The sequence below is a fragment of the Clinocottus analis genome, unplaced genomic scaffold (assembly GCF_023055335.1).
Source record: "Clinocottus analis isolate CAN_PGR_092001 unplaced genomic scaffold, fCliAna1.0.p SCAF_18, whole genome shotgun sequence".
NCBI lineage: Eukaryota > Metazoa > Chordata > Actinopteri > Perciformes > Cottidae > Clinocottus > Clinocottus analis.
In genome coordinates, this window is record NW_027175909.1 from 6,360,178 (window position 1) to 6,376,563 (window position 16,386).

General features: G+C 43.1%; 1 protein-coding gene across 2 annotated transcripts in view; it reads left to right on the top strand.

Moving 5' to 3' along the window:
• bmp6 (bone morphogenetic protein 6) overlaps positions 1 to 16,386 on the top strand; it is a 39,011-nt gene that overhangs the window by 12,244 nt on the left and 10,381 nt on the right. For both annotated transcript variants that reach the window (XM_068581632.1, XM_068581633.1), the window contains exons 2-4: positions 11,150 to 11,342; positions 14,790 to 14,938; positions 15,132 to 15,329. In XM_068581632.1, coding sequence (XP_068437733.1) covers positions 11,150 to 11,342; positions 14,790 to 14,938; positions 15,132 to 15,329 — 540 coding nt within the window. The remainder of the gene's footprint in view (positions 1 to 11,149; positions 11,343 to 14,789; positions 14,939 to 15,131; positions 15,330 to 16,386) is intronic.

The following is a 16,386-nucleotide window of genomic DNA, read 5'->3' on the forward strand; positions in this document are numbered from 1 at the left end:
GACAGATAATATTGCAGGAAGAAGAAACAAGATCAGAGGTTTCCTTTTTTCAAGCGATCAGTCACCCTGTATGCCATGGTCACTGATTTCCCCAATAAATACTGAATTTAATGGCATCTTAGAAAACTATTATGGGTCCACCTGTAATCCTACATTGGGAGATTTCATTTTGCGACACAGCAACCGTCAACAATCACTTTATTTTAAAGGATCGCTGATGGATTGGCAGCAATTTCTATTTTATTGCTGAGAATCGCAGACCCAGACAAACCTCTGCTGGCTTCACAAATGTTTTTCCCCGGTATCCAATGACAACTAAAGGACATCAAATCCTGACAAGCCGAGTAACTCTGAAGGATGTCTCTTTTAGTGTGCCGCGTATCGTGAGATTAATGGTTCATGTTTGGGGTTGTTGCTGTTCGTTCCATACGTTAGTGTTTGGTGTCACTGGTTTTGTTTATGACTCTTTGGTTGCGTTTATTTTCTGGTCGGCGTTTAAATGAAACAGCCAGTAATATTTCTCCCAAATTGGGCCCCAAAGAGAACAAAATGTTGGAGAAGGAACAACATTGACTCATGCACCAAAGCTACAGCAGAAATGTTCTGCTTTAATCCAAAGAGCCCAACTAGCAGCAAGAGTGTTTCACCTTTCAAATCTTTCAATTCAAAATGCACCTATTATTCCGTGACCAAAATGGCAGGACCGAGTCCTTATTTCCGTCTGTCGCTGAAGGATTGTAAAGACTAGAAATAACTCATTACATTTACTCCTCTCACAGTCATTTTGTGGCTTTTTACTGAACTTGCTCTTTCCACTACTGTGGATTTGAGCAGTCATCTGTCTCCTCCGTCCACAAGACCAGGTCCTGTGTGAAGCCCGCCGGTCTCAGCTGAAGCGAAGTATAGGCGGCCATTAGTCTGACCAGAGGCTGTTGTGACAGCTGCTTTACTCTAGAATTACATTTTTATTAACATCACATAAAGTGGAAAAGAAATGGCGTTGTTTATTTTTCAGATCATTTCTTTTCTGATTTCATGGAATTTCCTTATGAATGTGAAAAAGATGTCACGCTGTCTTTTGTCGACAGCTCATTGGCTCAAACCGCTGCCCAATGAAACGGACACTTGTTTTCACTGGAGTTTTGGGGGAAATCACAACTGCCCATTAATATCAATGAGTGTTTCTCTGTGGCCATTTAGACCTGTGCGTCTTCAAGCAGACACAGGCGCCGTATGAATGATGATAGACGTGTGTGTAAAGGTTGAATATGAACAATATGACCCAAGCGTTAGTATGCATGAGCCTTGTAGGATGCTTCGGTAACACAAGAAGACCATGATCTTCTTGTGTTACCGAAGCATCCTGTTGTGAACAGTACACTCAACCATGTCACTTTTTGGTTTTGACTTACTTACTTGCTGTGCTCATTAGCATGAGTCTATTCTGTAATTATTTGTAATATTTTCCTTATACTACTTCATGTGGTGCATCCTGGATTCTCCTAAGTACACTACATGACCTTACCTTATGTTACCTTCCTGCCTTGATGATACATGACCTTATCTTATTTATGTAACCATAACTTTATGTTACTCTCTGGTATGGAACAGTATTGCTTTGGAAAAGGACCATGACATGAACAGAAAAACCCAAAGTCGTTGTTTAAATGCTCCTTGTAGCCGAGTTAGTGGCTCCACATCTTAATCCTACATAATAGCGCTTGAAGAGCAGAAATCAAATCTCCTATTGACACACAGGTATGACACATCCAGCAACCTTGAAGCCAACTGGAGACTCAACAGAGAGCTGATGACTGCTACCGCTCAACTGTCAGTCTATCAATTGAAAAAAATCTGATACTACACAGTCCAGCAGCCATACCTTGGATATCTATCTGTTAGCAAAGCCCCAGCAGAGGAGCAATTACAGCAAATTATCCGCCTACCTTCAGGGTTAGGCACACACAAACCCACACACATTGCACACTGGCTAAACATCTCAAAATGACAAAAGATAGATGTGTATCCAGACTTCATTTTATCATCTCGCATGGAATGCAGAACAGTGGTGATAGAGCTCGGGATGGTGGGAACAAACACCAGATTATCTTACTCTGTGGTGCATGTGTGCTAGTTTTTGTCTTTGTGTGTGTCCTGGGTTAGCACGCCAGACATTATGTGTCATGGTTTTGGATGGGTCTTTAGAAAACCCCAAATGGTTTTTCAAGGAATATATGGAGGACGATGACTGTAGAAAAATGTGATTATATGGTTCAAATGGGGTCTTTGTTCTTGGGGATGCCTGACCGGTGAGGTCATTTTGTAGTGTAACCTGTGGGAGGTAATAAGAAGAGCAGGCTGGATATCCACGCCATTGATGCGTTTGTGTATGTGTGTGTGAAAGCGGAGAAAACGCAGCTTAGAAAGCCAAACTTCCAGGCAGAGCTGTGTTAGTTTGTGCTATTTGCACTTAGACAATGTTTTACCCAGGCGGCAACCTCTGGCTCTGAAAAGTGGATCCATTGCGGAAGTGCCTTAAGTAAGCGTTCTTTTAAATAGCCATCAGGGGGTGACTCATACTTCTCTCTTGATTTATTCCCCCAGTAAACATCGTAAACATGAGTTTATGGTCTCAATCACTTCTTTCAAGTCTTCTTCAATACAACATGATGTTTATTTCGTAAATGATGGTCCCCTTAGAGTCAAAATGTTGTATTCAGTGTGTAGTGTTCGGTGGTACTAGGATCTACCCTCTCGTGTCACATCTGTTTACATAAAGCCAAGATGCAGACGGCCAGCAACCAAGCTGGCGACGGCTAAAATTCGAGGCTTCAAAACGGCAGTCCATGAACCAATGGGTCGACGCCACGTCGGCTATGTCCTCTTCTTATATACAGTCATGCAGGCGTTCTAGTGCTAATCCTGCCTTGCATAGTCGTGGAAAGCTCCCGTAACCAAGCTGTCACATTGTAATCACAAACAGTGTTGAAGGGCTTCCAAGTGGGAAACCTGCTGGATTTCCTACACATGTTACTGTTTCTTTGACTGTACATTTTGCAATGATGAAAAACCCAATTTAAAACAAATTAAATCACAATTACGTTGAATCATGCCACAATTTCTAATCTGTGCTGTTGACGAGCGAAGATTAATCTAAATAGTAAAATTGTTGTTGTTGCACTGCAAGCTACTTTACCCGGTTCTTTTTGTTTACTTCAAACATACCTGCTTGAAACATTGAAATTATTTCCTGTACACCACTGGATTTTACCAGGAAACAAACAAACATGCTGATTTAAGCAGTAAACAAAAGCTTTCATGTGGGTTGTCTCACTGTTTTTGTCGTCAAAAAATATAATTTTTTAAATAAAAGTATTGCAAATACTTAAACTTGAAATAGTACTACCCTTACAGGTACCTGGCCTGGTTAGATGAAGCATATTTCTGGCTGTCTGTATGGGACACATACCAGTAATCAGTATTTACTGTTACTGTACTGATTCCAGGACATTGAGAGTAAAGATGTCTGCTGCTGTGCTGTGTTTGCTAATGGGGCCTGACCGTCTGCAAAAGGGCCGGTCTCACCGCCTCAAATCCTCGCTATGGGCTGATGCTCCTGCCTGGCCATCAGTTCTCACACCACTGACCTCCGGGACTGTGTGTGTGTGTGTGTGTGTGTGTGTGTGTGTGTGATCCTGTAACGCAAGTGTTGTCTTTTCATTCTTAGCTTTGACATTTACATCTGTACCTATGCCCGTGCGCACATGCGTGTAACGACCCACCATGCGTGTGCGTGAAAGCCCTATCGTGAAACGTCCTGAGGTGTGTTTGTGCTTCCACGTACTGGACATAAACTCTCGCTCTTGCCGGTGGCCCTCGGCTGGTCCTGTGGGTCTCAGTGTGTCGGCTTTGATGGTGGGTCAGAGGGGAAGATCAGAGCATAGGATGAGTCTCCAAAGACAAAACCACACATACACACACCACACACTTGTTCAAAGTTAATGACGACTCCCCGTGGACTCGCAGCCCCTCGGTCTGTGTACATCGACCCCAGGAGCTGCCCTGCCAGCTGCCCGACTACAAAGAGCCACAACACTCAGCAGAGGACGGAAACGGCTCCCGGTGTCGGCCGAGCATAGTGGCAACACAGGCAGCTCGCACCGCCGCGGTGTTTTGTTTGTGTGTGTATTGTAAGCTGCCAATATTCATCTGCTGTGCAGAACTTAACAGCTGTCTCCGTGTTTTATCTTTCCACGCTGCTCCGCAGCCAACGGTTAAAAAGTTTGAAGCGTACAATCTGGTTTGGGCCTCTTCAGAAAGACCGGGTGCTTACTGCATGCGATTCTTCTTCATGAAATAGTGGCGATCGCTGAAGAGTTGTTATTGTATCAACTGCAAACGTTCCCCCGCGAAAGTCAACCTGACGGGCCAAACCACTAACTAGGGACTTTGGACGAATTAGCGATAAATGGAAGACAAGAGCATGTCTGACCTATCATCAGAAACCATCAATCTGAAGAAAAAAAACAGATGGGCTGTAATTACGTAATCACAGATGAATTCTTGTCATGTCTTGCACATCCAGAACTTTTTTTTTAAATTATTGGTTTATATAAGTCTGCTTTATTATTCTTTCCTTTCCCTCATTCACTAATTTTGCCTCCCTCTCCTAGCCATCAGTGTGATGCATTCTGGGTCAGAGGAAATAGTAAATTTAAGATTAAATTAGAACGCAGAGATCTTTGTGAGTGTCTTTCAGGATCCAGTTTTGCATGCTCTCTGCATAAAACCTCCACAAAGCTTGCTCATTGAGAATGTACTGGGATCTTTCCTGCAAAGAAAACTCAGCTTGTTTTACAGCTACACTGGCTTCTTGTTCTCATGTTAGTTCAACAAGGTCAGTGGTTCCGACGGCAATCATCCTATTTCTACCAGGAGACACTGAGTGGAAAGCCTGAAACCAAACATTACCATAAAGACAGCGAGCCAGAGCATGGACATGTCTTTTAAATCATACTTAAAATGTACTTCACAAAGTGAACGGCCACATCGCCTCTCTGCTGTTGGGAGGAAGACGCAGAGTAAGCCGGAGATTGTGAGGTGCATTATGGGAATTCCATTCCTATTGCACGGTATTATTTACATTTCATGCTAATCAAGTAGGAATATGTTGTGGAGGTTATGGTGGTGCATGGGTGAGTCCGGGTGAATTTTTGTAAATGCATATATACACAATTAGGTGCCGAGTGCTTCTGAGGAAATGCATTAGTCTGCTGTGTCCCTCTGGTACATAAGAGATCCATTTCAATCTCTATAATTCAGGATAAGTATTATTGGTGTCTTTTAAAACAACCGACTTAAGGACAATCTTGGAAAATGAATGTATCATTATCCTGTAAAATGCACTTTTCAGCCAAAGCTTATCATCTTGCCTGAATGTTTTGTGGCCCAAAATACCACAAACTCGTTCAGCGCGCTTCTGTCTGAGGGGGAGGGATTTGCATGTGTTTTACTTGTCTGCAACTGTAGGTGGATGAAAAGTCCATGTTTGAATTGGCCATATGAACCAAATCTCTTTGTCTGTCATCAAACTGGTACCTAGTAAAATGTTACTGACAGATCTAATAAGAGCTCCCATAAGACTCTTATTATCTGGGTCACAGGTGCTCTGTTCTTTGTAATCTGCATTGCAGCACTGCTGCTACAGAAAAGTCTACATCAGTAACACTGGAAAAGTATTTTAGCAATAATATATGTATAGAAGTCACACTTTTTTCTTCAGATAGTTGGGTCAAACGTGTGTCGAATGCCTGTAGTGCTTGTTCCTTGCACAGGCCTCGGCACCACAATGACAATAAATTACTCCTCCAGCTTTGAAGCTGGAAATGTTCAATAGTTCCCTTTTCTAAAATGGACAGATCTGTGACGACACCAGCTTGGAGAAAACCATCCACAACGTTCCCTTTAATTAATTTGACAGAGTGAGTGTTGAAGAAAGGCGAAAAAAAGTATTTTGGTGAGAGAAGATGGCTGTTGGTTGTTTTGCTCCGAGCTTGTGGGACGAGTGAGAGAAAGCAGGAGGGACTTGATGCAGGCGGCTGGTCGCCAGCTGTCCCTCCGAGGGATTGGCTGGACGGCATCAGGAGTATGAGCAAACTCGCTGACCACTGACCACGGACGAGTCAGCCTGTCAACCACCCCAAGGCCCCTCCTGCACAGCCGCACTTTTTCTGCTTCACATCGACGAACACTGCTCTCCTCTTCCGCTAAACATCCTGGAAATCTCTCAAATGAGTCGTCCTTCCTTCCTTTCTTTTTTCTTCTACTTTCATCCCATTCCTTCTTCTTTTTCCGATTTTTCTATTATAACAACCAAGTTGGGGATTGCGTCCTCGCAAACCTTCAAGGTTAAGTTGTTTTTACTCCAGAGTCCGTGGTTATCAGTCACTATCACATTAAAGTGTGTCTCTTCCTCTATCTTGTATGTGTCTGCTGAGCCGCCTGCCTCTCTGCACAGATAGCTTTCTGGCTCAACTTTCACTCACATGCATTTCTTTCAGCACCTTTTCCCTTCCTTCGCTTCTTAAAGGGGGCGTGCATCTCGTTTCATGAGATTCATAGGCTGACAATTTTTATCTGTATGCCATTACATATATACAAATGCATATTGTTTAGAATGTAGAATATATTTATGAGATATTCACATATAATAAAAGACAATTACCATGTGACTTGGACTATTAGCTAAATATACTGACACGTTTCTAATGTTCTACATTTAAAAATATTGATGACTGAATTTCAAGTCATATTCACAAAGCTTATAAATCAGTTTTTCTTCAGGACATATGAACTAATAACCCCTCAGCATGTGCTGACTCAATATAATGACCATATGTGATAGCAAGATATTCACAGGGTCACTGTGTGTGTGTGTGTGTGTGTGTGTGTGTGTGTGTTAATGTGTGTGTGTGTCTGTCTGTGCGGGGGTTGCCATATCTACAGCAGCAGGGACAAGACAGCCGCACCAGATGTTGCGCAGGTGGAAATGAGAAGTAAAGTGGCCAAGTGAATCTGCCAATCGTCTGTCTCACTCTCTTTCTTTCTTTCACTAACTGCCTCAATCTTTCATTCTTCTCTTGCTTTCTCTTTCTCCATTCGTTGTTCTCTCTCTCTCTCTCTCGCGCAGCATCAGTTATTCGTTCTCTTTATTTCTCTTGTTGTCTTTCTGTTTCTCCTCCCAGATATTAAGTCACCCACAGTGTTTTGGTGAATCATCAGAGAAAGTTTCCCCCGCTGTTGTCATATTTTCTGGTTAACCTTGACGGCCTCTGTGTGGGTTCAAGCGCGAGTGAGTGAAAGAAAACCATAAACTTTGTATGTTTTTTGCATTTTCTCATGAACCCGTGACCAGCGATGGGAGTATGGTAATAAAATAAAGCCATAAAATACACCTACAGATTAGTATTCACACACATGACACAATAACACAGCACTTCCCATAGAGCACCGTTTGCACCAAATCACTCCTATAATCACTCCTTCCCCATCTTTAGAATCACTCTGACTGAATTCCTCTCTGAATCATCCAAATCTAAATCCCTTTTCCCTTCTGTGTGTTCCTGTCTCAAAGCTCACGTCATGGTAGATTAGCGCAGAGGTTACGCTCCCTGTACACGCCGTGTGAAGACTTCCCTTTGATTTTAGATGCAAAACCTCAGTGGATCTCAATCGAATTTCAAGCTGAGAAGGTGGAGAGGCAGCTGGGATGCTACTTAGCCGCTAGCACTGTGGCTCAGCCTCGCAGAGGACTGCAGCGATAACGTGTGCGATAATGTGAGTTGTGAGACTGTTGCCGTCTTCATAATTCATGGTTTTAATTGCAATAGAGGCTGCTCAAAACGACTTCCCTCTCCTATAAGAAGCTGTGCGATGACATCTAGGACTAGACGAGGCTGTTAACACTCTCACTGGAAGACCCAGGCTGTACTGGATAACTCAGTTTGTGCATGTGTAATGTTCAGAGGTCAGAGGAGCGTACTGTATAGGTATTCTGTCAATCAATACATAATATTGTGGATTCTTTACTGTTTTTCTTTTCCTGTTTTACTGTTTATTTATGTTACTTGTTTTTTCTACGTGTCTCTTGTGGACACTTTGTCCGTCTGCTGCTTTAAAGCTGCAAATTTCCCTACTGAGGAACTAAAAAATTATTATTTTATCTTACCTTATCTTACTAATGCCGCGTTCACGTCATCTCAAACGGTTATCATGAGCAGCCTGTTAAGGTCGGCTTACTGGTTGTAACACAAGTGGTAACACAATCATGGCGCGGCTGTAACTTATGAATAACATCCAACATTAAAGATGCTTTAAATCAATTTAGCATTTGTTTTTTCTTGAAGTTGGAGGATGTGTGAGTGGCGGATAAATAAGAAAAGAAGAATTTTCAAAAGCCAAGCAACAGAGGCTGAGATGTAAAAGATCCAAAACATCCTTTATTTCCCATAATGCAACCAATAGTATATTTTTATGAGGTTCCCCAGATCTAATCTGAAATAGCTTTCTGATGCATAGATTGCCGACACGGCCAGGTGCCTGATATATTGTACATTTAATGTGCATCGCAGCAGATGTAATAAATATTTGATCCATGTGAAACTCCTCCTGACCTTCTCACCACCTACAGTCAGTTTATCGAAGAGTTGTGGAGCCAAAAAGTCGGTAGATTCTTGTTCAGGGAAAATGAAATTCCAGGCTGCTGGTGTTTAGGCCCAGGGCCGTTGAAGGGAGTGTTGTAAAGTCATTTAGAGTACCATGACCTCTGCTTTAAAGCCTACACACACTGACACACAAGCTTAGCAGATCTATCTTTCCTTCAACACAAGACCAGACCAGTTATCACACACATTACTGCGACGTCCGTGTCGGTGGTGTGAGGTGGGCAGCTTGCGGAGTGGGATGATGAAATGGTCCCCGTCACATCTGCTCGAAGTCACAGTGACGATGACGTGAATTCAATTTTGTTCTCTGTGGGTGATTTTGTTTTGTGTTTGCTCCATTGGAAAGCATTTGAAGTAGAGAGAGGCAGAACTGGCTCAGACGCAAACTGAGAGGCTTCAATTATTGTAATTTGTTTCGATCAAGTCACAGCCGTGTGCTTCAGGACGGGCCTTCAAAGTTTTTCCTCAGAAACCCAATGAAGCTAGGAAGACACGCCCTCCCTCCCTGCCTTTTCTGCTCATTTCTTACTTAACTTCAGCTTTTATGTAACTTTGAAATGTCTGGGGATGAGGGGAGCTTTGACCTTCCTGGGTGTGGGTACAAGGTGGGGCTGGCACTTTCGGGAGAGTCTGATTGGTTCCAATGTTCTCACATCAACACAATTTTCTCTTTGGGTATGACTCGGGGAACAAAATGTGTCATTGGTCCATTTTGGGTGGGTCCCCACATCATAAAATTACCAGAAAGTTTTAACAAGCCTGGCTTGGGGACAAAACCAAATTCTTCTTACCAGAGCTTTCGACTATAAAATTATCCCAAGGAATCTTCAAAAAAAGAACATATCTGTTTGAATAAAGTAAAAGTACGTGTTTCATACACTTTGGCATAAAGTAATCACTTTTTTGAATATGTCCAACATGCTTCTATAAGCTAACAGGACCAGCTAGTTGTGCTGCAACTTGACATTTTGAACACTATATATGTCATGGATAGCAACGCCACCTTGTTTATAGTATTTATGCTAAGCTAAACGAGCTGTGTGTAGCTTTACATTCTGCATTTTTGAGAGTGGTATCAACCTTCTCTTTTAATCCTTGCAAAAAGACAAATAAGTGGATTTTCCAAAATGATCTTTACTAAAACCTTGCAGGTAGTAGTAGATGGACTGATGCAGTTCGATGCGTGATGTTGGACGTACGAGAATCCGAATCAAAAACCGTTTATTGCCAGGAATGTTTTCACAAACGAGGAATTTACCTCGGCGGGACGTGCAACATTAGACATGAGACGTCAGACGAGACGAGCAACAATCAACAGTCAACGACAACACAGTGCAACGTGTATTAAATTAAGTATGAGATAAAGTGCTCAGACAACACATAACATTACAGTGTTATGTTTTATATGTTTAGTCCCACTGTATACATCCTGGCTGGTTCCAAGTGCGTCTGCACTTACAGTCTGCGGTGCTGAAGCTCGCTGCACTGACTGGAAACTAGATGACGATGATGGAGAGTGTGTGTGTTGAAAGTATTTAAATCAGTAAGCGTGTGATGGAGTAAGAACAGTGAGAGTGTGTCGATCTGCGTTCCGGGTACCCGAGCAATTCTGTTAGTTTTTCTCTGTGTTTTGCAGAATATAGCACATATTTGAGGCTTTGCATTTACTGTTTATGTCTGCACGGGTATTTCTGTACGCGACCTTCTAATTGCACTCGACATGCCCCTCTTTATTCATTTCCCTCTCTCACTCTTCGTGTCCGTCGACAGACTGACTCTGCCGGCTCTTTGCTGTGGGAGAAAACCCTCCAGCGGAGACAGGAACCAAATCCCCGGAGAGCACAGTATCATTATGGTGCATATTGCACTTAAAAGCAAAGGAGGGAGCACATTTGTTGGTTTTGTCATTTCACGCCGTCAGAAGTGGTCATGGGCTTTTGCTTCGGACTGATGATAACAGGGGTTTATTTAGGGAAACTGGAAGCCACTTACCCTATTAGACTTAAAGGATAAATCACATGTGATCGTTTTAAAGGCTTCTATGGTTGACCTCAGCGCAGGATATCTTCTTATCACTTACTACTGTATATTTACTCTGAAGCCTGTTTGTAAATATGCAATTTGATCCTATTTGTAGAGAATGCATGATAATCCAGACACAAGTCACTGAATGGACATTAAAGTTCAGAGACAATGCTGTCCATAGGAAAGTAATGTAGGGGACACATCATTGACTTGCTGAAGTACAAAATGTAATTAAACCATTAAGTGCAGGAGCAGAAAACTTGCATTCCAGTATTTAACTTCATGCAGAGAGAGTGAAGTTTTTCCACGTGTCTCTCGATATTATCTTTACTGTCTCTTTCTCTTTGTGCCCAATGATTTAATCCTATGTGTGTGTGTGTGTGTGTGTTTCCATCCCACAGTGGAGTACGACAGGGAGCTCTCTCCGCAGCGGCGTCACCACAAGGAGTTTAAGTTCAACCTCTCACAGATCCCAGAGGGCGAGGCCGTCACCGCAGCAGAGTTTCGCCTCTACAAGGAGTGTGTGAGCCGCGCCTTCCGCAATGACACCTTCCTCCTCAAAGTCTACCAGGTGATCAAGGAGCATCCTCACAGGTAAGACACACACACACACACACACACACACACACACACACACACACACGTACATTGAACGCAGTTTCAATATTGACATGCACATAAAGATCTTTGTTTCTTACATAAATGACGCACAACATAATTCTGTGCACCATATGGATACTTCAGCATCCTAAATACACACGGTTGTGTATATTTGGCATCATATGAAGCTTTGGCGTATTGTGTGAAATCTCGAATAAAGTTCGGTGGACTTGAACGTACAACCTGCGTGTGCATTAATCCGCCCAGAGTAGAGTCTGGCAGGTTTGCACTGTGCTTGTACTGGGAATCAACAAGTCAGGAAAAGAGGGTGGTACTGGAAATAGCGAGCATGCACTGCTGACCTTTGCTGGATACACACAGGTGAAGACTATGATTTAGTTGCGTCTCCATGTGTGTTTCTCTTTGTCAGTCCCACTGCATGTGTGTTACACAGACTCGGGGCCCTTGCGTGTTTATATTGTAAAATCAAGTAAGACCACGTCCTACAGAAATAGCACAGCTAAATGAGCGCAGCTACACGCCAAACATTTACATTACGTCTGCAGGGGAAGATAAACATCCAGTAAGATTTCTGAATGATATTTGTGTTTTATCAAGCCCGCCCAGCGAGAACTCCAACATGAAGAGAATTCCTGAAATACATTTTTATATCGGCCAGTATATTTTGTTTCTCAATGAATGCACATCGCGGTTTATGTTTTGTTTAAAGCTTGGTGCACGGAGACCTGTTACACTCGATTCATGTATTATTGTGGGTTGAAGATAGATACAAAACCCCTTAAGGTAGGTTTTTAACACCAAATGTTCTCTCAGTACAGTTCTCGGCTAAAGTTGATCCACTTAGGCCTGCAGATTGAAAAGGTAGCTTAAGATGTTTGCAAAGTATATTTTTCTGTCTGTCAAACGGTTTCTTTGGGTATCAAGACCTTCTTATTTAGTGCATTCCTTCAACCCTACAATGGGTGGTTTGTGCACTCCAGCCTGGAGGTAAAGCCCTTTATTTTTGGAGATATTTGGAGATTAAAGGGCCCATATATCTCCAATTTCTGTATTATTGTAGGACAGGTTTCCACCTTGAAGAAGATTACAGCCTTGATAGTGTGCTATCAGTTGGAGAAATATTTGCTCCCGATGTGTTTGTGCTTTGTAGGAGAGGATTCAAGGTGCAACAGGCATCCACTGACAGGACCAGTGATGTCTAAACAACATTAAAGTTGCAGCTGTTCTCATTTTTTTCCATTCCTGTCTTCATTGTCTTCAGTTCACGATTTGTTTTTTTGTTTGCTGTCGAGTCTTGGTTGTTGTTATTTTCTGCCTTCTGCAAAACCTTTAGTATGTATGTAATCGCCAGTGGGGAGCCTATTAACTTTCTCGTGCCCCTCCTTCCCGTAAAAACCTGACTCCTGTTTCGACTCTAAGCCTTAATGAAAGAGCGCTTAATTACCCTGACACCCTTTGTACTTTTCATTTGATTGGGGCGGTTTTAAGAAGAGCAAGGAAGGAATGTGTGAGATTACAATGCCAGAAATGTGGCAAGCCTGACATCGTATTGAGAAAGGGCAAGTTGCTGCGAAGGCTGTTTGTAGTGACCCAATCCCATTCAGCTGCATTTTACCAGCTATTAAACCTAACAAGAGGACATTATTCCTGTTTGCCATGAGCGAGTATTTAACCGTAGTATTGCCTTTACTCTGATTCAGTTATAAATCTCTTTCTCGTACTAAAAACCTCCGCATCCTATTCATCTTGCTTATTGCTTTTACAATCTTACAAATGGTCCCTTTCAGCGGTTTAAAAGATGAAAGCGCATGAAATAACCAGGCCAGCTGTGTGCTACGCTCTCCCACCTTGCGTTACATTTTTAACAACATTCACTGACAAGACTTATAAAGAAGATTTATTGTAGTTAAAAAAAACCCACACCTTTCACCTTTCACCTTATTATTCCAGTTCATTTAAGCAGTCAGTCAATGAGAGGTTTTACAGTAGGCTCTCAGTAGCCTTCACCCTGCAGGCGGCTCTCTGATGGACCCCCCCCACCGCCCTACGTGAGCCAAACAGCGGCTGTGACGATGAGGTGGAAACATTGGCACACTGGCTCACGCTGTGACAAATGTGTGAACTTAGCAGAGGAGGAGAGTGTGTGTGTGTGTGTGTGTGTGTGAGAGAGAGAGAGGAATAGAGGCTAATACGGAAACTGTCAGAAACACTCTCATTAATGACCAATAAAGAGGGGCCTCTGATGCATGACTGCAGGGGCATTCTCCGAACACCTGGATGATTGTGAGTCTTTGATGTTGGCTCTGAAAGAGGGTCCGACAGACCCGACGCTGTGTCATTACTACTGTAATGGGATGGTGGGAGGACAGGCCCTCTTATCACTCATACTCTGTCTTTTCTTTGCAACTCCTCTGCTCTCTTTTCATTAATTCCTGCTCGGTTGTATTGCGTGGGTCTTTTTTCTTCCCCTGCGTGACACGTTATTTCATTTCGCGGCCCGATTTCGTTCGCACACAATATTGTAAATGATATAAACATACCTGTAGCCTGATACCAACGATTTAATACCTTCCTTTTTTCCCCCTGTCCCTCAGAGAGGTGGACTGTATGGTTAAACCTACAGTGGAGTTCAATACACTGTCGGGTTTTCTTTCTGTTAAGTACAGCCATTCATCTTTCTGTCATTTTGTTATGATCCTGTTACCCTGATACAAAGCACCAGCTCCTGTGTTTCCTTTGGTTTCTCAAAGAGGTCGATCAGTCTGCTGGTGTTCTGAGCTACAGTATAACGGCACGTTACCGTACTTCTCTATTCTACGCCGTCGATTGATTGACTAAAGAAAAGAAAATACAATATACCAACAACTAGAGTGCATAATCATGAACAGTCAAAGACATTAGACTCTTTATTTCACCTTCGCTCTCACTGGAAGTCGTCATTTTCTTCTCTTACCAAAATAGTTTGTTTCATGTACCTTTCTTATATATTGTGTTGGCTCCGTCTTTTATTCTAAAATGATGATAATATTCTTCACCTAGTTTGATTAAGTAATCCTTTTTGACGACGACGGCCCAGTGGGGTAGATAGTTGGAAAACCTCAAAGAACTTAAAAACCTGGTCGACAAAAAGCTGACGCGTGCAGACTCGCGCGCCTGCTCTGAACCTCAAAGGTCACCTTGGATAATAAGATACACTAGTTAACTTAGAGTGCTTCAACGACATCTTTTCCAGTTGATAACAGTGTTTCATTTCTTTCCTTCCCGTCATCTTTTTTTTTTATGAGATGACATTTGTTGCAAAATGTACCCAAGACAAGTTTCCTTGGCTAATCTGTTTCGCCTGCTTCTTGACACAGTCAAGTCCCAAACATATCTAGATTAAAATCTCTGATCTGTTCATTTGCGTGTGTCTTCTCCCAGAGAGGCAGACCTCTTCCTGCTGGAGTCTCGCAGGCTGTGGGCGTCTGAGGAGGGCTGGCTGGAGTTTGACATCACGGCCACCAGCAACCTGTGGGTGATGAACCCGGCACACAATCTGGGCCTGCAGGTCAGCGTGGAGACCAGCAGCGGTAAGACATGTCGTTGTGTTTCAGTCTTTGTTTCACTTTTAAAGCACACAATCTCACAAGATAATAGCGGAAAGCAACTTTTAAAGTTTTTAAGTAAGTCACTTTCTCACAAGAGTCTTCAGGCAACTTCTAGTAATTAAATCCTGACTATTATAGTACATTTTCTTTCTATGCGCCGTGTCTTCTGAAACAGGCCAGAGCATCAGCTCCAAGGAGGCGGGGCTGGTCGGGCGCGACGATGCGCTGGAGAAGCAGCCTTTCATGGTGGCGTTCTTCAAAGTCAGTGACGTGCATATCCGCAGCGCCCGCTCCACGGGCGGGAAACGTCGCCAGCAGAACCGCAACCGGTCCACGCAACCACAGGACGGATCCAGAGGGCTCGGCCCCGCAGGTCAGTCTGATGTCCGCTCCACGAACACTGAACCTCAACTGACCTCATCAAACAATCCAACCTCAGGACATCCGTAACCGACGTCTAACCTGTTGGGATCGGTGCATGTGTAGCATGTGTTTGAAGTGCTCCTCTTTGAGACGCTTGATGAATTGGACCTGACTTTATCCGGATTTCTCTCTAATCAGCCCGCATCAGAGGAAAATCCCAGCACAGGGATGATGTTCAAAGTCTGTTTTTACTTTCCCCGTATGGGTGAAGTGTATCCTGAAACCTGCGTATTGAGCAGTGAATGTGGTGTTTTCCAGAGCTATATACACACAATGTTTTATTTATGAAGGGGGTTTCTGTGGCGCCTCTCCACACGAGTTGAGCCAGAGAGTTGGATGAGTATGAGATACATGGGTGGTGTTAGGGAGAGTATAGAGGAGGAAGAAAACATGTAACAAGAAGAGATGATTTATGAGACCGAGAGACTAGTTATTACTTTTTTTCTGTTGCATTGTGGAATAGTTTGAGTGCTCACGAGATATTTTTTGACAACACGGCGAAACGTCAGAGCCACAAAAATGTGGCCGAATGAATATCCACGGCAAATGCATCTTGACAGGTGACCTCATCCTCTGAACCTCCTCATTAGTCCTCCCCGCTTCCCTCGCCACTCAGCAGTATGATGTCATGAGCAGGTATAAGCCTCGTGTTATGAACTCTGCAAGCTTTTCAAATTAAATCAAACCCTAATCCGCCCACCTTTCACCTGCTGCGTGGTTCTGGCCAGACGCTACAGCGCTCACAGCTAAGCTGCTCCTGTGAGGCTTCATTGTGTGACTAGAGCAGTACAGAAAGCAAGCGCTCAGGGAGCCCGCTGTTCATATGCGGATACTTCGCTAATTTGTGTTAATATTAAGCTTTCCTGGACCAAAGCTTTGACTCTAAGCAACATGTCTCAGAGTATTGGTGATATATTTATGTGTTAATGTGCAACAACTTTTCTTCTGCCCATGTTCAACGTGTCCTTAAAGTCTTGCTTTCTCCAGCATCTGCGCATGGCAACTAT